The sequence below is a fragment of the Oncorhynchus kisutch genome, linkage group LG18, assembly GCF_002021735.2.
Source record: "Oncorhynchus kisutch isolate 150728-3 linkage group LG18, Okis_V2, whole genome shotgun sequence".
NCBI lineage: Eukaryota > Metazoa > Chordata > Actinopteri > Salmoniformes > Salmonidae > Oncorhynchus > Oncorhynchus kisutch.
Genome location: NC_034191.2, coordinates 83029783 through 83051115, shown reverse-complemented (window position 1 = coordinate 83051115; position 21333 = coordinate 83029783). Strand labels below are relative to the sequence as shown.

The window sequence follows — 21333 nt, the reverse complement described above, 5'->3', positions numbered from 1 at the left end:
ACTTTCTCTCTCTCTAACTGTCTCTCTCTCTAACAGTCTGTTAGGCCAACATGCACCCCTACTGGAAGACATCTCTCTCTCTAACTGTCTGTTAGGCCAACATGCACCCCTACTGGAAGACATCTCTCTCTCTAACAGTCTGTTAGGCCAACATGCACCCCTACTGGAAGACATCTCTCTCTCTAACTGTCTGTTAGGCCAACATGCACCCCTACTGGAAGAGATCTCTCTCTCTAACTGTCTCTCTCTCTAACAGTCTGTTAGGCCAACATGCACCCCTACTGGAAGACATCTCTCTCTCTAACTGTCTGTTAGGCCAACATGCACCCCTACTGGAAGACATCTCTCTCTCTAACAGTCTGTTAGGCCAACATGCACCCCTACTGGAAGACATCTCTCTCTCTAACTGTCTGTTAGGCCAACATGCACCCCTACTGGAAGAGATCTCTCTCTCTAACTGTCTCTCTCTCTAACAGTCTGTTAGGCCAACATGCACCCCTACTGGAAGACATCTCTCTCTCAAACTGTCTCTCTCTCTAACAGTCTGTTAGGCCAACCTGCACCCCTACTGGAAGACATCTCTCTCTCTAACTGTCTCTCTCTCTAACAGTCTGTTAGGCCAACATGCACCCCTACTGGAAGACATCTCTCTCTCAAACTGTCTCTCTCTCTAACTGTCTGTTAGGCCAACATGCACCCCTACTGGAAGACATCTCTCTCTCTCTAACTGTCTCTCTCTCTCTAACTGTCTGTTAGGCCAACATGCACCCCTACTGGAAGACATCTCTCTCTCGAACTGTCTCTCTCTCTAACAGTCTGTTAGGCCAACATGCACCCCTACTGGAAGACATCTCTCTCTCTAACTGTCTGTTAGGCCAACATGCACCCCTACTGGAAGACATCTCTCTCTAACAGTCTGTTAGGCCAACATGCACCCCTACTGGAAGACATCTCTCTCTCTAACTGTCTCTCTCTCTAACAGTCTGTTAGGCCAACATACACCCCTACTGGAAGACATCTCTCTCTCTAACAGTCTGTTAGGCCAACATGCACCCCTACTGGAAGACATCTCTCTCTCTAACAGTCTGTTAGGCCAACATGCACCCCTACTGGAAGACATCTCTCTCTCTCTAACTGTCTCTCTCTCTAACTGTCTGTTAGGCCAACATGCACCCCTACTGGAAGACATCTCTCTCTCTAACAGTCTGTTAGGCCAACATGCACCCCTACTGGAAGACATCTCTCTCTCTAACTGTCTCTCTCTCTAACTGTCTGTTAGGCCAACATGCACCCCTACTGGAAGACATCTCTCTCTCTAACAGTCTGTTAGGCCAACATGCACCCCTACTGGAAGACATCTCTCTCTCTAACAGTCTGTTAGGCCAACATGCACCCCTACTGGAAGACATCTCTCTCTCTAACTGTCTCTCTCTCTAACTGTCTGTTAGGCCAACATGCACCCCTACTGGAAGACATCTCTCTCTCTAACAGTCTGTTAGGCCAACATGCACCCCTACTGGAAGACATCTCTCTCTCTAACAGTCTGTTAGGCCAACATGCACCCCTACTGGAAGACATCTCTCTCTCTCTAACTGTCTCTCTCTCTAACTGTCTGTTAGGCCAACATGCACCCCTACTGGAAGACATCTCTCTCTCTCTAACTGTCTCTCTCTCTAACAGTCTGTTAGGCCAACATGCACCCCTACTGGAAGACATCTCTCTCTCTCTAACTGTCTCTCTCTCTAACTGTCTGTTAGGCCAACATGCACCCCTACTGGAAGACATCTCTCTCTCTCTAACTGTCTCTCTCTCTAACTGTCTGTTAGGCCAACATGCACCCCTACTGGAAGACATCTCTCTCTCTCTAACTGTCTCTATCTCTAACTGTCTGTTAGGCCAACATGCACCCCTACTGGAAGACATCTCTCTCTCTCTAACTGTCTCTCTCTCTAACTGTCTGTTAGGCCAACATGCACCCCTACTGGAAGACATCTCTCTCTCTAACTGTCTCTCTCTCTAACTGTCTGTTAGGCCAACATGCACCCCTACTGGAAGACATCTCTCTCTCTAACTGTCTCTCTCTCTCTAACTGTCTGTTAGGCCAACATGCACCCCTACTGGAAGACATCTCTCTCTCTCTAACTGTCTGTTAGGCCAACATGCACCCCTACTGGAAGACATCTCTCTCTCTAACTGTCTGTTAGGCCAACATGCACCCCTACTGGAAGAAGTAGCCATGTGGCTACAGTTGTTAATTAAAGAACCACACCTTTAGCGGTCTGTTCTCTCTCTCCGAATAACAGTATTTATTCTAGCAGTCCCTGGGGGCTTAACCAACTGTTGCCTCACTCTCACCCAGCTCTCTCTCTCTCTCTCTCAAAGTTTGGTTGAAGGATTTAAAAAAAATGTAATTCTATTATCGCGAGAGGAAAGCCAGTAAATCGTCGACCCCAAGGTGGGCGTCCTGACCACTAGCGCACAGCAGACTAGCGGAGGAGAAGCAACGGATCGGTCAGTCCCCTAACCCCCGCTCTGCAACAAGGGACTGCCTGAAAACCCTCCGACGACATGGAGTATCTGACGTTTGTTGTTTTATTATGGTTTTCCTGGGTACAGTTTATTTCCAACTCAGCAGAAAGCAGTCAACAGCCATTTCCAACAGGTAAGCGGTTTAGGCTATTATTAAACTCTTCGGTCCTATCGCCAAAACATTTTTTTACATACCCCTGAATTGAAGACGTTTTGTCTTGTTTTTGACACTTTCTCTACTTATTAATAGTTTATCTCCTAATAAATGTGCTTATTTTCTAAATGTATTACTTTATTATCTTGCTATTGTGAGCGATGTCTCTATCCACCGATCTGTGATCAATGTTAAAGAGATGTTGTATTCAGCAAATACATCATGTTACGTGAGGAAGCACAGGTTCACGGTAACTGCGCTCGGTGTGGGAAAATGACATATCTGCTGTGTTTGCGAAGTGGAACATGGTGATGTCAAAATTACACGGTAGCGTTTCTAGGACTTTCTCTCAAAGGGAGAATAAACGTCTGCTCTCTGCAGTTTCTCACATTTTCAGCCTTAAATGAATGTTCTGGTTTAATTTATAGTGGAGCGCAACTTTTATCTCCCTATAGGAAATGTTTTCGAATCCAAATCCAAATAACAATTGTAATCTAATATTAAGATGTAGGAAGTTACACTTTTCGCCTGTAGAAGTATTCTGTAGTTACCAACACACATACCTGTATTGGTTTCAGTGTGTTTTCTATCTTGAATGAATCTGTACTCACAGGTTTGCTATAATGCTGTGCTGCAAACTGAATGAGAAGGCCACCTTGTTGGAATCAGTACTAATTCTACGGAATCCTCTCTGTATGTGAGCACACCTTCTGCCTAGAGGTCTGGACCCTTATGGCACGGGCGAGAGTGTATTTTCCATTTGCCCTACCACCATGGTAATTACTGGTTCAATCCCTACTCCAGCTGCCCCAACCCTAATCTCGTCCACCAGTCGGGTAGCAATTGAGGCTGAGGACAAGGACGCCATCCACCCATCGCTCCAAGCATAAGCATTTGATCATATAGTGGCCTCACAATAAGTGGCCTCACAATAAACCAGTCAACACCCCATAATAAAGCAAGTGTTCAGAGAGGGAGTGCTAAATCACTTTCTTAGCACGGTTGTGCTGCGGTACGAGGCGGTTGTGCTGCGGTACGAGGCGGTTGTGCTGCAGTACGAGGCGGTTGTGCTGCGGTACGAGGCGGTTGTGCTGCGGTACGAGGCGGTTGTGCTGCGGTACGAGGCGGTTGTGCTGCGGTACGAGGCGGTTGTGCTGCGGTACGAGGCGGTTGTGCTGCGGTACGGAGGCGGCTGAGCCGCGTTACAAGACGGAGTAGAGTACCGTAGATCAGCACAGCCGTGCTAAAATATAAAGTAATTTTACACAACCTCGAGTGTTCAATTGCTTTTCTACAACGGGTTACCAATTAAATTAATAACATTATTTTGATCAATGTATGCATAGGATACTATTTCATCCCTCGAAGAAAATATAAGCCAAGTCCCGACACATCTATGACTGCTAGCCAAGCCGGCTGGCCGTTCCTTCTATCGGTCAGGTTGCCAGAAACGTGACCCAGTCGTGAAGTAGTTTTTCGTTCTAAATGTTCCATCTCTCGCTAGCCGACTATGACTAACACGGTCACGTCAAACCGTGCAGCTAGAATGACAGCCAAGTAGCAGCCAAGTAGCAGCCAAGTAGCTTCATTTAGTTTGACCTGTTTTTCTGTTCTTTATTGCTTTGTGTATATCAAATAAATAAATAAAAATAATAATAATTTTGACTTGAGTGAGCAAAGATGTCCGTCTCGTCCTGCCACGTTAATTCTCATTAGGACAGTGAAGAAAGGGGAAATCATGTCAAGACGCTTTTTACAGTGGAGATCAAGTGGAGATCAAGTGGAGATCAAGTGGAGATCAAGTGGAGATCAAGTGGAGATCAAGTGAATTTCATTGGCCGGTTGGTCCTGATGAGCATCAATTTATCAGATGAAATAGAAAACAAGATTTTCTTTGGGGCTTCATAGGTTTACCCGTGCTAAACAGGTTTGTGTTTTAGTATGGCTTAGACTGACGAACATGGACCCCAGTCAAGTTCAACCTGCTACTATATACAGAAGTTAGGACCTCACAGCTCAGCTGTTCAGAGTGGGAACTGGGGTATATTTCGGTATAGTAGACTAAAGGAAACCTCTCCAGAAGAGTTATAACTTTAATGTACTTGTCTGAAAAACTCCTTCGTGAGTAAATATGCACGTGCCACTAAATTGCTCTGTCAATTACTCTGTAACAATTTCAGTAAAACACAACTGCTTAGGAACACAGGGCTGCTTGTTAAAGCCTCTCAGCCCAGAAGCCAACTGCTTAGAAACACAGGGCTACTTGTTAAAGCCTCTCAGTCCAGAAGCCAACTGCTTAGGAACACAGGGCTACTTGTTAAAGCCTCTCAGCCCAGAAGCCAACTGCTTAGGAACACAGGGCTACTTGTTAAAGCCTCTCAGCCCAGAAGCCAACTGCTTAGGAACACAGGGCTGCTTGTTAAAGCCTCTCAGCCCAGAAGCCAACTGCTTAGAAACACAGGGCTACTTGTTAAAGCCTCTCAGTCCAGAAGCCAACTGCTTAGGAACACAGGGCTACTTGTTAAAGCCTCTCAGTCCAGAAGCCAACTGCTTAGGAACACAGGGCTACTTGTTAAAGCCTCTCAGCCCAGAAGCCAACTGCTTAGGAACACAGGGCTACTTGTTAAAGCCTCTCAGCCCAGAAGCCAACTGCTTAGGAACACAGGGCTGCTTGTTAAAGCCTCTCAGCCCAGAAGCCAACTGCTTAGGAACACAGGGCTACTTGTTAAAGCCTCTCAGCCCAGAAGCCAACTGCTTAGGAACACAGGGCTGCTTGTTAAAGCCTCTCAGCCCAGAAGCCAACTGCTTAGGAACACAGAGCTGCTTGTTAAAGCCTCTCAGCCCAGAAGCCAACTGCTTAGGAACACAGGGCTGCTTGTTAAAGCCTCTCAGCCCAGAAGCCAACTGCTTAGGAACACAGGGCTGCTTGTTAAAGCCTCTCAGCCCAGAAGCCAACTGCTTAGGAACACAGGGCTGCTTGTTAAAGCCTCTCAGCCCAGAAGCCAACTGCTTAGGAACACAGGGCTGCTTGTTAAAGCCTCTCAGCCCAGAAGCCAACTGCTTAGGAACACAGGGCTGCTTGTTAAAGCCTCTCAGCCCAGAAGCCAACTGCTTAGGAACACAGAGCTGCTTGTTAAAGCCTCTCAGCCCAGAAGCCAACTGCTTAGGAACACAGGGCTGCTTGTTAAAGCCTCTCAGCCCAGAAGCCAACTGCTTAGGAACACAGGGCTGCTTGTTAAAGCCTCTCAGCCCAGAAGCCAACTGCTTAGGAACACAGGGCTGCTTGTTAAAGCCTCTCAGCCCAGAAGCCAACTGCTTAGGAACACAGGGCTGCTTGTTAAAGCCTCTCAGCCCAGAAGCCAACTGCTTAGGAACACAGGGCTGCTTGTTAAAGCCTCTCAGCCCAGAAGCCAACTGCTTAGGAACACAGGGCTGCTTGTTAAAGCCTCTCAGCCCAGAAGCCAACTGCTTAGGAACACAGGGCTGCTTGTTAAAGCCTCTCAGCCCAGAAGCCAACTGCTTAGGAACACAGGGCTGCTTGTTAAAGCCTCTCAGCCCAGAAGCCAACTGCTTAGAAACACAGGGCTACTTGTTAAAGCCTCTCAGTCCAGAAGCCAACTGCTTAGGAACACAGGGCTGCTTGTTAAAGCCTCTCAGCCCAGAAGCCAACTGCGTAGGAACACAGGGCTGCTTGTTAAAGCCTCTCAGCCCAGAAGCCGACTGCTTAGGAACACAGGGCTGCTTGTTAAAGCCTCTCAGCCCAGAAGCCAACTGCTTAGGAACACAGGGCTGCTTGTTAAAGCCTCTCAGCCCAGAAGCCAACTGCTTAGGAACACAGGGCTACTTGTTAAAGCCTCTCAGCCCAGAAGCCAACTGCTTAGGAACACAGGGCTGCTTGTTAAAGCCTCTCAGCCCAGAAGCCAACTGCTTAGGAACACAGAGCTGCTTGTTAAAGCCTCTCAGCCCAGAAGCCAACTGCTTAGGAACACAGGGCTGCTTGTTAAAGCCTCTCAGCCCAGAAGCCAACTGCTTAGGAACACAGGGCTGCTTGTTAAAGCCTCTCAGCCCAGAAGCCAACTGCTTAGGAACACAGGGCTGCTTGTTAAAGCCTCTCAGCCCAGAAGCCAACTGCTTAGGAACACAGGGCTGCTTGTTAAAGCCTCTCAGCCCAGAAGCCAACTGCTTAGGAACACAGGGCTGCTTGTTAAAGCCTCTCAGCCCAGAAGCCAACTGCTTAGGAACACAGGGCTGCTTGTTAAAGCCTCTCAGCCCAGAAGCCAACTGCTTAGGAACACAGGGCTGCTTGTTAAAGCCTCTCAGCCCAGAAGCCAACTGCTTAGGAACACAGGGCTGCTTGTTAAAGCCTCTCAGCCCAGAAGCCAACTGCTTAGAAACACAGGGCTACTTGTTAAAGCCTCTCAGTCCAGAAGCCAACTGCTTAGGAACACAGGGCTGCTTGTTAAAGCCTCTCAGCCCAGAAGCCAACTGCTTAGGAACACAGGGCTGCTTGTTAAAGCCTCTCAGCCCAGAAGCCGACTGCTTAGGAACACAGGGCTGCTTGTTAAAGCCTCTCAGCCCAGAAGCCAACTGCTTAGGAACACAGGGCTGCTTGTTAAAGCCTCTCAGCCCAGAAGCCAACTGCTTAGGAACACAGGGCTGCTTGTTAAAGCCTCTCAGCCCAGAAGCCAACTGCTTAGGAACACAGGGCTGCTTGTTAAAGCCTCTCAGCCCAGAAGCCAACTGCTTAGGAACACAGGGCTGCTTGTTAAAGCCTCTCAGCCCAGAAGCCAACTGCTTAGGAACACAGGGCTGCTTGTTAAAGCCTCTCAGCCCAGAAGCCAACTGCTTAGAAACACAGGGCTACTTGTTAAAGCCTCTCAGTCCAGAAGACAACTGCTTAGGAACACAGGGCTGCTTGTTAAAGCCTCTCAGCCCAGAAGCCAACTGCTTAGGAACACAGGGCTGCTTGTTAAAGCCTCTCAGCCCAGAAGCCAACTGCTTAGGAACACAGGGCTGCTTGTTAAAGCCTCTCAGCCCAGAAGCCGACTGCTTAGGAACACAGGGCTGCTTGTTAAAGCCTCTCAGCCCAGAAGCCAACTGCTTAGGAACACAGGGCTGCTTGTTAAAGCCTCTCAGCCCAGAAGCCAACTGTAGCCATACATGTTGTGAGACTCTGCATCATGACGTAAACTGCTACTTAACAGTATAGTGGTGTTGTGATGTCTAGGGAAACTACAGCCCCCAGAAGCCCTTTCTCTCTCTCACACACACAGTAAGCCATTTATGTCGTTGCCCCTCCCCCTCTGATTATAGTTTAGGGAGCGGGCGCGCGGGCGTGGGCTAATTAGACCCTCAGATAGCCACTTTCTCAAACCAGCTACACTGCAGAACAAAACATCTCTCTTTCAGTCTTTCAGTTGGCATATTTTATTACATTGGACGTGATGCAACCAGTGTCTTTGATAGTAGCCCAGGGCTTTGGCTCAAAATAACAATGTAAGCTTATCAGTGCCATTTCTATAGTCTTCCACCTCTTTCAAAGGAATGGATTTAATCTGTCTGTAAACGCTGTATGTTACAGGATAAGCATCTAACTGTTCACACTGAACTGGGCCAGGGAGACACTCTCAACCATCTAACTGTTCACACTGAACTGGGCCAGGGAGACACTCTGAACCATCTAACTGTTCACACTGAACTGGGCCAGGGAGACACTCTGAAACATCTAACTGTTCACACTGAACTGGGCCAGGGAGACACTCTGAAACATTTAACGTGTGGCTCACAATCTCCACATCAAACAGCCTCTGTCACTATTTAAAGATGTCTTTACGATGGAATTAAAAGGCTTTATGAGCCTCTATACACAGTTGGCTGCAAACGATGAATAAGCTGACTGGCCTTTATTTTAACTTAAACTTTCAACAAAGCTGAATGTGTTCATCTGAGATTTTCACATTCATTGACAAAGAAAGATAGTTTTTAGTTTTATACTATGAAGGAAGTCCATCTGTCCTCTATGTACTCTCTGTCCTCTATATACTCTCTGTCCTCTATATACTCTCTGTCCTCTATGTACTCTCTGTCCTCTATGTACTCTCTGTCCTCTATGTACTCTCTGTCCTCTATATACTCTCTGTCCTCTGTGTACTCTCTGTCCTCTGTGTACTCTCTGTCCTCTGTGTACTCTCTGTCCTCTGTGTACTCTCTGTCCTCTGTGTACTCTCTGTCCTCTGTGTACTCTCTGTCCTCTATATACTCTCTGTCCTCTGTGTACTCTCTGTCCTCTGTGTACTCTCTGTCCTCTATATACTCTCTGTCCTCTACTCTGTCCTGTTTCACACTTTGTGATTTATAGTACAGAATGAACCGGCGTCTGGTGTGTGTGTGTGTGGACATGTTTAACCTTTTTGATTTAGTGGTGTAGTGGACTAAATCAGGGTCACACAGTGTGTTTCTTGGTAGTCTTAAACACATCTAATTTGAAACAAATGTATACACCTCAGACACATGGTTATGGACATGAATGAAGAAGACACATGTACTGTGTCAGATAGAGAGTTGGCATTTATTACATTTTGAGTTTTCATCCTAATATTACACTTTAATATATAACAAAACAGATTATTTATTTTTTTATAAAAATAGAGAGAGACAGAGAGGCAGAGAGATGTGTTTGTGCATCTTGTGTTGAAATTCAACCACAGAGTAGATGAAGTTTTCTCTTCTCTTAAATGTTCTCAGCAATGTTGACTGCTAGACCGTAAAGCTCCAGTGTTGTAAATCTGGGAAAGCACAAACCATAATAGGTTGAAATGGGGCTGCTTAACTTTCATTGCTGTGAGTTCTGGGTGTTTACATTAATGATTGGACCAGACTCTAGAAACTTCTCTGTGAAACTCCTTCCCATTGGTCAAGATGACGACACAAAGTGGAAGGTTTATCCCCTATCCTGGGGTCTTTCATCACTAAAGTGTTTTTATGACAGAGTTGGTTTGTAATCCAGTTTTTAACATTCCAGTACATAGCTGGAAGGTGTCTCAGTGTAGATGTCTGTGGGTCGTCGGGTTAGCAGCTGTCGGTTTCTGAGCTTCTGGCTTTCCTCAACCGTCACACAGGAAAGCTGTGAGGCAGACTAACTCTGTACCACGTCTGTGTCCTAACTGGTACACTATCCCCCATGGGCCCTGGACAACAGTAGTGCACTACACAGGGTGTCAGTTAGGACGAGACCTCAGTGACATTATGAGGACCTTCTATGAACATTTTCACACGGAGAAAAAGGAAACTCCACCTTAGATGGTAGATACCCATACATTATATGGTACATAAAGCTACCCATACATTATATGGTACATAAAGCTACCCATACATTATATGGTACATAAAGCTACCCATACATTATATGGCACATAAATCTACCCACACATTGTATGGTACATAAAGCTACCCATACATTATATGGTACATAAAGCTACCCATACATTATATGGCAAATAAACACTGGGCTGTAATACCAGAAACCCATACATGCTAGGGTACATACAGATACCCATACATTCTATGGTACATAAATATACCCATACATTCTATGGTATATAAAGACTGGGCTGTAATACCAGCCACCCATACATTCTATGGTGTATAAAGACTGGGCTGTAATACCAGCCACCCATACATTCTATGGTATATAAAGACTGGGCTGTAATACCAGCCACCCATACATTCTATGGTATATAAAGACTGGGCTGTAATACCAGCCACCCATACATTATATGGTACATACAGATACCCATACATTCTATGGTATATAAAGACAGGGCTGTAATACCAGCCACCCATACATTCTATGGTGTATAAAGACTGGGCTGTAATAATAAACCAAGCTAGCAGGCCAAGCCTGCAATTGGTCTTCTTGGAACATTGGCACATATCACCAGAACCATGCATCCTTGTCTGTAAACAGATGTGTGACCTCTTTTTCCTCTTTCTCCTATTCCTTCTTCTTCCTCTTCCTTATCCTCTTCCTCAACTTATCTTCTTCCTCTTTCTCTTCATTCTCTTCCTCTTCCTTCTCCTCTTCATCTTATTTCTCATCTTCCTCCTTCTCCACTTCCTCTTCTTCCTCTTCCTTCTCCTCTTCATCTTATTTCTCATCTTCCTCCTTCTCCACTTCCTCTTCCTTCTCCTCTTCCTCCTCATCATCTTATTTCTCATCATCCTCCTTCTCCACTTCCTTTTCCTCTTCCACTTCCTCTTCCACTTATTTTTCCTCTTCCACTTCCTATTCCTCATCTACTACAATTTCCTCTTCCTTCTCCTCCTCCTCTTCCTCCTCTTCCATTTCCTTCTCCACTTCCTCTTCGTCTTCCTTCTCCCTTTCTCCTGTTCATAGTTTCTAGTCCCTTAGTGACTCTCCTCTCATTCCCCTGTCCTTCTCCTCTCCTCCTCTCATCCCCCTGTCCTTCTCCTCTTCTCCTCTCATTCCCCTGTCCTTCTCCTCTCCTCCTCTCATTTCCCTGTCCTTCTCCTCTCCTCCTCTCATTCCCCTGTCTTTCTCCTCTCCTCCTCTCATTTCCCTGTCCTTCTCATCTCCTCCTCTCATTTCCCTGTCCTTCTCCTCTCCTCCTCTCATTCCCCTGTCCTTCTCCTCCCCTCCTCTCATTTCCCTGTCCTTCTCCTCTCCTCCTCTCATTCCACTGTCCTTCTCCTCCCCTCCTCTCATTCCCCTGTCCTTCTCCTCTCCTCCTCTCATTCCCCTGTCCTTCTCCTCCCCTCCTCTCATTCCCCTGTCCTTCTCCTCCCCTCCTCTCATTCCCCTGTCCTTCTCCTCCCCTCCTCTCATTCCCCTGTCCTTCTCCTCCCCTCCTCTCATTCCCCTGTCCTTCTCCTCTCCTCCTCTCATTTCCCTGTCCTTCTCCTCTCCTCCTCTCATTTCCCTGTCCTTCTCCTCTCCTCCTCTCATTTCCCTGTCCTTCTCCTCTCCTCCTCTCATTTCCCTGTCCTTCTCCTCTCCTCCTCTCATTTCCCTGTCCTGTCTTCTCCTCTCCTCCTCTCATTTCCCTGTCCTTCTCCTCTCCTCCTCTCATTTCCCTGTCCTTCTCCTCTCCTCCTCTCATTTCCCTGTCCTTCTCCTCTCCTCCTCTCATTTCCCTGTCCTTCTCCTCTCCTCCTCTCATTTCCCTGTCCTTCTCCTCTCCTCCTCTCATTTCCCTGTCCTTCTCCTCTCCTCCTCTCATTTCCCTGTCCTTCTCCTCTCCTCCTCTCATTTCCCTGTCCTTCTCCTCTCCTCCTCTCATTTCCCTGTCCTTCTCCTCTCCTCCTCTCATTTCCCTGTCCTTCTCCTCTCCTCCTCTCATTTCCCTGTCCTTCTCCTCTCCTCCTCTCATTTCCCTGTCCTTCTCCTCTCCTCCTCTCATTTCCCTGTCCTTCTCCTCTCCTCCTCTCATTTCCCTGTCCTTCTCCTCTCCTCCTCTCATTTCCCTGTCCTTCTCCTCTCCTCCTCTCATTTCCCTGTCCTTCTCCTCTCCTCCTCTCATTTCCCTGTCCTTCTCCTCTCCTCCTCTCATTACCCTGCCCTTCTCCTCTCCTCCTCTCATTACCCTGTCCTTCTCCTCTCCTCCTCTCATTCCCCTGTCCTTCTCCTCTCCTCCTCTCCTCCTCTCATTCACCTGTCCTTCTCCTCAACTATTTCTCCTCTCCTGTTCATAGTTCTAGTCCCTTATTCTCTGAGATGATTGGGTTGAAATGTCCCCTCCCCTTCCTCTCATTCTCCTCTCCTGTTCATTATTTTGAGTCCCTTAGTTCCCCTGACACGTTGCTGGCACTAAGACCTCCCTCAAAGAGCTGTGTAATAGGCAAAGAAGAAAACGCTCATCCAGAGACAGCGCTCCTAGTGACATGTGATTTTAATACAGGAAAACTGAAATCCGTTTTTATCTCATTTCTACCAGCACGTCACCTGTGCAACTAGAAGGGGAAAAAAACTGTAGACCACCTTTACTCCACAGAAAGACACACAAAGCTCTCCCTCATCCTCCATTTTGGCTAATCTGACCTTAACCCTATCCTCCTAATTCCTGGAAGTACCCGTGACAACCTCAATTCAGAAATGGTCCAATATGTTCCGGGATTCATCCGATGGCATTGAGGAGTTTACCACATCAGTCACCAGCTTCATGTGATAAGTGCATCGACAACGTCGTCCCCCAGTGAAATGGGGGATGTCTTTGGGTCGGATCTGATGTTTTTGGGTCGGATCTGATATCATTGGGTTGGATCTGATATCATTGGGTCGGATCTGATGTCATTGGGTTGGATCTGATATCATTGGGTTGGATCTGATATCATTGGGTTGGATCTGATGTCTTTGGGTTGGATCTGATGTCATTGGGTTGGATCTGATGTCATTGGGTTGGATCTGATGTCATTGGGTTGGATCTGATATCATTGGGTTGGATCTGATATCATTGGGTTGGATCTGATATCATTGGGTTGGATCTGATATCATTGGGTCGGATCTGATATCATTGGGTTGGATCTGATGTCATTGACTCGGGTGTAATTCTAACTGGCTTGTCCAGACTGTCTATCTTTCCTGTTGCATAACTAAATATAGGTTAAATCAAATAAATATATGTACATAGCTACCTCAATTACCTCTATCCCTTACCGCTGCACATCGACTCAGTACTGGGTTCCCTGTATATAGCAATGTTATGTTTACACATCATTTTTATGCGTTATTCACTGTGTATTTATTCTTCGTGTCACTATTAAAAAGTGTTTAACAATTTTTTAAATCTTGCCTTTTAACTCTGCATTGTTGGAAAAGGACCATTTCCCTGTTAGTTTACACCTGTTTTCTAGGAAGCATGTAACACAGGCAGATGAGATGGTGCAGCTGCGTAACTCTGGCAGATTAGTACCATAGATTTCATTGGAGGATTCCTTTTATGTTGAACAGAAACGAGAAACGTCTATTCTATAACACCTCTAGCACCTCTTCTAGCAATAAGCCGTACTGTAACGGATAATTATCACACTTCCATGTTGACGGTGTTGGCAACTTGCTGTGACACTCGTCTGTAGCACCAAAGACACTGCGTGGTGACAGAGGAAGACTATGGAGAGCTAAACCGTGAACTGACCACTAGGTGAAGGACCCTCCATTACTGGTCCTGGTGAGGTATGTTATCAATGGCAAGGATGGAGAAAATAACCCAGGTAGCACATAACGTTCTGAGAACCATATGCTTCTCAGAGCTTGGTGAGAGTGTGGTTGTCCTATGGTTATTTTGAATTTAAACCTTCCCAAAACTTGAACATTCTCAGCACATTTTAAGGAACTTGACAACAACAACAAAAAACATAATTTTCTTTGGTATTTTATTCCTTTTACAGAAGGTTTTCCTAAAAGTTCCAACATGTTACATTTAATTAGTTTGACATTGTTCCTAAAATGTTCTAAAATTCTTCCTAGAATGTTAAGAAGCTCTTCTGTGGGGATTTCAGTACTTCAGCAAAACGTAGCATCATATGAAGCAACGATGATTGCTGTGTTTTCAAAGTTACAATATCTTGCAAACTTTATTGCTGACTAGCGAAAAAAACATTTTGGGACTATGTCAACAATGGACTATGTTGTTTTTTTAGGAGTGGAGTTTTCCTTTTGGGAGTGGAGTTTTCCTTTTGGGAGTGGAGTTTTCCTTTTGGGAGTGGAGTTTTCCTTTTGGGAGTGGAGTTTTCCTTTTGGGAGTGGAGTTTTCCTTTTGGGAGTGGAGTTTTCCTTTTGGGAGTGGAGTTTTCCTTTTGGGAGTGGAGTTTTCCTTTTGGGAGTGGAGTCTTCCTTTTGGGAATGGAGTCTTCCTTTTGGGAGTGGAGTCTTCCTTTTGGGAGTGGAGTCTTCCTTTTGGGAGTGGAGTCTTCCTTTTGGGAGTAGAGGGAATTCATGATAGGCTGACTCTAATCATCTCTGGCTGCTGTGCACATGAGAGGGAATTCATGATAGGCTGACTCTAATCATCTCTGGCTGCTGTGCACATGAGAGGGAATTCATGATAGGCTGACTCTAATCATCTCTGGCTGCTGTGCACATGAGAGGGAATTCATCGTAGGCTGACTCTAATCATCTCTGGCTGCTGTGCAAATGAGAGGGAATTCATGATAGGCTGACTCTAATCATCTCTGGCTGCTATGAGAGGGAATTCATGATAGGCTGACTCTAATCATCTCTGGCTGCTATGAGAGGGAATTCATGATAGGCTGACTCTAATCATCTCTGGCTGCTATGAGAGGGAATTCATGATAGGCTGACTCTAATCATCTCTGGCTGCTATGAGAGGGAATTCATGATAGGCTGACTCTAATCATCTCTGGCTGCTATGAGAGGGAATTCATGATAGGCTGACTCTAATCATCTCTGGCTGCTATGAGAGGGAATTCATGATAGGCTGACTGTAATCATCTCTGGCTGCTATGAGAGGGAATTCATGATAGGCTGACTGTAATCATCTCTGGCTGCTATGAGAGGGAATTCATGATAGGCTGACTCTAATCATCTCTGGCTGCTATGAGAGGGAATTCATGATAGGCTGACTCTAATCATCTCTGGCTGCTATGAGAGGGAATTCATGATAGGCTGACTCTAATCATCTCTGGCTGCTATGAGAGGGAATTCATGATAGGCTGACTCTAATCATCTCTGGCTGCTATGAGAGGGAATTCATGATAGGCTGACTCTAATCATCTCTGGCTGTGCACATGAGAGGGAATTCATGATAGGCTGACTCTAATCATCTCTGGCTGCTATGAGAGGGAATTCATGAAAGGCTGACTCTAATCATCTCTGGCTGCTGTGTACATGAGAGGGAATTCATGATAGGCTGACTCTAATCGTCTCTGGCTGCTATGAGAGGGAATTCATGATAGGCTGACTGTAATCATCTCTGGCTGCTATGAGAGGGAATTCATGATAGGCTGACTCTAATCATCTCTGGCTGCTATGAGAGGGAATTCATGATAGGCTGACTCTAATCATCTCTGGCTGCTATGAGAGGGAATTCATGATAGGCTGACTCTAATCATCTCTGGCTGCTATGAGAGGGAATTCATGATAGGCTGACTCTAATCATCTCTGGCTGCTGTGCACATGAGAGGGAATTCATGATAGGCTGACTCTAATCATCTCTGGCTGCTATGAGAGGGAATTCATGATAGGCTGACTCTAATCATCTCTGGCTGCTATGAGAGGGAATTCATGATAGGCTGACTCTAATCATATCTGGCTGCTATGAGAGGGAATTCATGATAGGCTGACTCTAATCGTCTCTGGCTGCTATGAGAGGGAATTCATGATAGGCTGACTCTAATCCTCTCTGGCTGCTATGAGAGGGAATTCATGATAGGCTGACTGTAATCGTCTCTGGCTGCTATGAGAGGGAATTCATGATAGGCTGACTCTAATCGTCTCTGGCTGCTATGAGAGGGAATTCATGATAGGCTGACTCTAATCATCTCTGGCTGCTATGAGAGGGAATTCATGATAGGCTGACTAATCATCTCTGGCTGCTATGAGAGGGAATTCATGATAGGCTGACTCTAATCATCTCTGGCTGCTATGAGAGGGAATTCATGATAGGCTGACTGTAATCATCTCTGGCTGCTATGAGAGGGAATTCATGATAGGCTGACTCTAATCGTCTCTGGCTGCTATGAGAGGGAATTCATGATAGGCTGACTCTAATCGTCTCTGGCTGCTATGAGAGGGAATTCATGATAGGCTGACTGTAATCGTCTCTGGCTGCTATGAGAGGGAATTCATGATAGGCTGACTCTAATCATCTCTGGCTGCTATGAGAGGGAATTCATGATAGGCTGACTCTAATCATCTCTGGCTGCTATGAGAGGGAATTCATGATAGGCTGACTCTAATCATCTCTGGCTGCTATGAGAGGGAATTCATGATAGGCTGACTCTAATCATCTCTGGCTGCTATGAGAGGGAATTCATGATAGGCTGACTCTAATCATCTCTGGCTGCTATGAGAGGGAATTCATGATAGGCTGACTGTAATCATCTCTGGCTGTGCACATGAGAGGGAATTCATGATAGGCTGACTGTAATCATCTCTGGCTGCTGTGCACATGAGAGGGAATTCATGATAGGCTGACTCTAATCATCTCTGGCTGCTATGAGAGGGAATTCATGATAGGCTGACTCTAATCATCTCTGGCTGCTATGAGAAGGAATTCATGATAGGCTGACTCTAATCATCTCTGGCTGCTATGAGAGGGAATTCATGATAGGCTGACTCTAATCATCTCTGGCTGCTATGAGAGGGAATTCATGATAGGCTGACTCTAATCATCTCTGGCTGCTATGAGAGGGAATTCATGATAGGCTGACTGATCATCTCTGGCTGCTATGAGAGGGAATTCATGATAGGCTGACTCTAATCATCTCTGGCTGCTATGAGAGGGAATTCATGATAGGCTGACTGTAATCATCTCTGGCTGCTATGAGAGGGAATTCATGATAGGCTGACTCTAATCGTCTCTGGCTGCTATGAGAGGGAATTCATGATAGGCTGACTGTAATCATCTCTGGCTGCTATGAGAGGGAATTCATGATAGGCTGACTCTAATCATTTCTGGCTGCTATGAGAGGGAATTCATGATAGGCTGACTCTAATCATCTCTGGCTGCTATGAGAGGGAATTCATGATAGGCTGACTGTAATCATCTCTGGCTGCTATGAGAGGGAATTCATGATAGGCTGACTATAATCGTCTCTGGCTGCTATGAGAGGGAATTCATGATAGGCTGACTGTAATCATCTCTGGCTGCTATGAGAGGGAATTCATGATAGGCTGACTCTAATCATCTCTGGCTGCTATGAGAGGGAATTCATGATAGGCTGACTGTAATCATCTCTGGCTGCTATGAGAGGGAATTCATGATAGGCTGACTCTAATCATCTCTGGCTGCTATGAGAGGGAATTCATGATAGGCTGACTCTAATCATCTCTGGCTGCTATGAGAGGGAATTCATGATAGGCTGACTCTAATCATCTCTGGCTGCTATGAGAGGGAATTCATGATAGGCTGACTCTAATCATCTCTGGCTGCTATGAGAGGGAATTCATGATAGGCTGACTGTAATCATCTCTGGCTGCTATGAGAGGGAATTCATGATAGGCTGACTCTAATCATCTCTGGCTGCTATGAGAGGGAATTCATGATAGGCTGACTGTAATCATCTCTGGCTGCTATGAGAGGGAATTCATGATAGGCTGACTCTAATCATCTCTGGCTGCTATGAGAGGGCATTCATGATAGGCTGACTCTAATCATATCTGGCTGCTATGAGAGGGAATTCATGATAGGCTGACTCTAATCATCTCTGGCTGCTATGAGAGGGAATTCATGATAGGCTGACTCTAATCATCTCTGGCTGCTATGAGAGGGCATTCATGATAGGCTGACTCTAATCATATCTGGCTGCTATGAGAGGGAATTCATGATAGGCTGACTCTAATCATCTCTGGCTGCTATGAGAGGGAATTCATGATAGGCTGACTCTAATCATCTCTGGCTGCTATGAGAGGGAATTCATGATAGGCTGACTCTAATCATCTCTGGCTGCTATGAGAGGGAATTCATGATAGGCTGACTGTAATCATCTCTGGCTGCTATGAGAGGGAATTCATGATATGCTGACTCTAATCATCTCTGGCTGCTATGAGAGGGAATTCATGATAGGCTGACTCCAATCATCTCTGGCTGCTATGAGAGGGAATTCATGATAGGCTGACTCTAATCATCTCTGGCTGCTATGAGAGGGAATTCATGATAGGCTGACTCTAATCATCTCTGGCTGCTATGAGAGGGAATTCATGATAGGCTGACTCTAATCATCTCTGGCTGCTATGAGAGGGAATTCATGATAGGCTGACTCTAATCATCTCTGGCTGCTATGAGAGGGAATTCATGATAGGCTGACTAATCATCTCTGGCTGCTATGAGAGGGAATTCATGATAGGCTGACTGTAATCATCTCTGGCTGCTATGAGAGGGAATTCATGATAGGCTGACTGTAATCATCTCTGGCTGCTATGAGAGGGAATTCATGATAGGCTGACTAATCATCTCTGGCTGCTATGAGAGGGAATTCATGATAGGCTTGATGGAAACCACTGTTTCATTACAAACATTTTTTTTTAAATAGAGGCAGCCCCAGAAACAGAGTAACTATGAACGATGAAAATAACATCCCAAGATGAGGAGACGCATCAATGTTTCACCCCGGGGGAGGGAGACTAGCCCGAGAAGTGGGTTGGGATGCAAGGGGGCATATAACGGACATCACAAGAGGATGTGCACAGATAGCTCTCCTGGGGCTCAGTGGTAGAGCGAGGGTCAACAGGAGATGTTGCCCTGCTGCCAAGGTATCCAAGCCGGGGGATCAGGGTCGAGAAAGACCCCTAGCACTCTGGTGTATCAACGATTAGACACAGAAGAACGGTAGAGCTGGACCACCCCGACTCAGCAGAGAAACCTCTTGGAGACACCTGGAATCTGAAGCACTTGGCAACTTGGCAGCCAAGCGTAGAATCCGTGTGGAAACACTGAGGCCCAGGGGAGCCGGATTGTGAACACTCAGCGGAGAAGCATCAAAGAATCCACCAGAGCCACCAAAAGATATGCAGTCTCAGGTTCCAGAGGGACAGATTAGCTGAGACACTGTAGGCTGGCGGGTGAACCAAAGTAGGGGAGACGGGCGAAAAGCCACATTGTTTGTAAAGCTAATTAAATATAGCCTAGATGTTAAGCTGGACTTCAATGGGTAGGCTCCAAACGGCAAATAAGACACAGGTAGGTTATAGACTGTAGATCAACTAAAGGAAAGAGCACAGGGAAAACACCAAACACCTATGAGGACAGGTCATCACACAAGACTACACCATCTTGTATTAGTTTCATTTCCATGTGTCCTATCTGTGCTTGGAGTTCAAAACAGTTAACCCAAAAGAATCTAGCAGTGTTATTAAAAGTCTTCTTGAAACATTCAGTACAAGTTTTAAGGAAGTTATTCAGATACCTCAGATCGTTGATAAAACCTCCCAGGGGAAAACGTTCTAGTAACCAGATGGAAAACGTTTGAGGAACCAGAGGGAAACGTTTGAGGAACCAGAGGGAAAACGTTTGAGGAACCAGAGGGAAAACGTTCTAGTAACCAGATGGAAAACGTTTGAGGAACCAGAGGGAAACGTTTGAGGAACCAGAGGGAAAATGTTTGAGGAACCAGAGGGAAAATGTTTGAGGAACCAGAGGGAAAATGTTTGAGGAACCAGAGGGAAAACGTTCTAGTAACCAGAGGGAAAACGTTTGAGGAACCAGAGGGAAACGTTTGAGGAACCAGAGGGAAACGTTTGAGGAACCAGAGGGAAACGTTTGAGGAACCAGAGGGAAAACGTTTGAGGAACCAGAGGGAAAACGTTTGAGGAACCAGAGGGAAAACGTTTGAGGAACCAGAGGGAAACGTTTGAGGAACCAGAGGGAAAATGTTTGAGGAACCAGAGGGAAAATGTTTGAGGAACCAGAGGGAAAACGTTTGAGGAACCAGAGGGAAAACGTTTGAGGAACCAGAGGGAAACGTTTGAGGAACCAGAGGGAAAATGTTTGAGGAACCAGAGGGAAAACGTTTGAGGAACCAGAGGGAAAACGTTTGAGGAACCAGAGGGAAAACGTTTGAGGAACCAGAGGGAAAATGTTTGAGGAACCAGAGGGAAAATGTTTGAGGAACCAGAGGGAAAATGTTTGAGGAACCAGAGGGAAAATGTTTGAGGAACCAGAGGGAAAACGTTTGAGGAACCAGAGGGAAAACGTTCTAGTAACCAGATGGAAAACGTTTGAGGAACCAGAGGGAAAACGTTTGAGGAACCAGAGGGAAAACGTTTGAGGAACCAGAGGGAAAACGTTTGAGGAACCAGAGGGAAAACGTTTGAGGAACCAGAGGGAAAAGGTTTGAGGAACCAGAGGGAAACCAAATTAGCTGGGAAGTTTCTTTCACTGAGGCAACAGAGTGATGTGTAGAGAAAACAACTCCCTAAGTTGACAAGTAGCCATGGCTTAGTTTACTGGCCTACAGAGGTTGTTCCATTGACTAATGACATCACAATGATTCACTAATGAAGTGCGGTGATTTGTCTTTCAATTTCCCGGTTACATGGATCCCAGCAGGGTTACAATTTCTACCGTCAGCGGGGTAAGTAATGTCTACCCCATATGGACCATCTGACCCACACATCAGGTTCTATTTCCCTGGTCTCACCACGGTTTTTCCCTTAACTATTAGCCTAGCAACTGTTGGACCTCGGGTTGCTATGGTAACACGGGTCTGTGACTCACACAGGAATGGCTACCATAATTGTCGTCATTACGACTGACAGGAATACTACATGGAATCGACCCGTTGGATGTTCCTTCTCTTTTTCCACCTCGTAATAGTTTTTTCAGAGCTGGGAAAAATAAATGAGAGACTGGGTTTTGGTCTGGGTCTCGGGCAGCTGACGGGTTAGCCTACGGAAACCAGGCTACAACTTTGTAACTTGTGATTTCATGCTGCATTCTACGGTTGAGGTCTTTATG

General features: G+C 46.0%; 1 protein-coding gene across 1 annotated transcript in view; it reads left to right on the top strand.

The window, feature by feature from the left end:
- Nucleotides 1–2440: 2440 nt before the first annotated feature.
- LOC109885636 (procollagen-lysine,2-oxoglutarate 5-dioxygenase 2) overlaps nt 2441–21333 on the top strand; it is a gene marked incomplete in the record, with an annotated part of 186510 nt that continues 167617 nt past the window's right edge. The window contains 1 exon segment of the mRNA XM_031796901.1: nt 2441–2662. Within this exon segment, the coding sequence (XP_031652761.1) occupies nt 2569–2662 (94 nt within the window).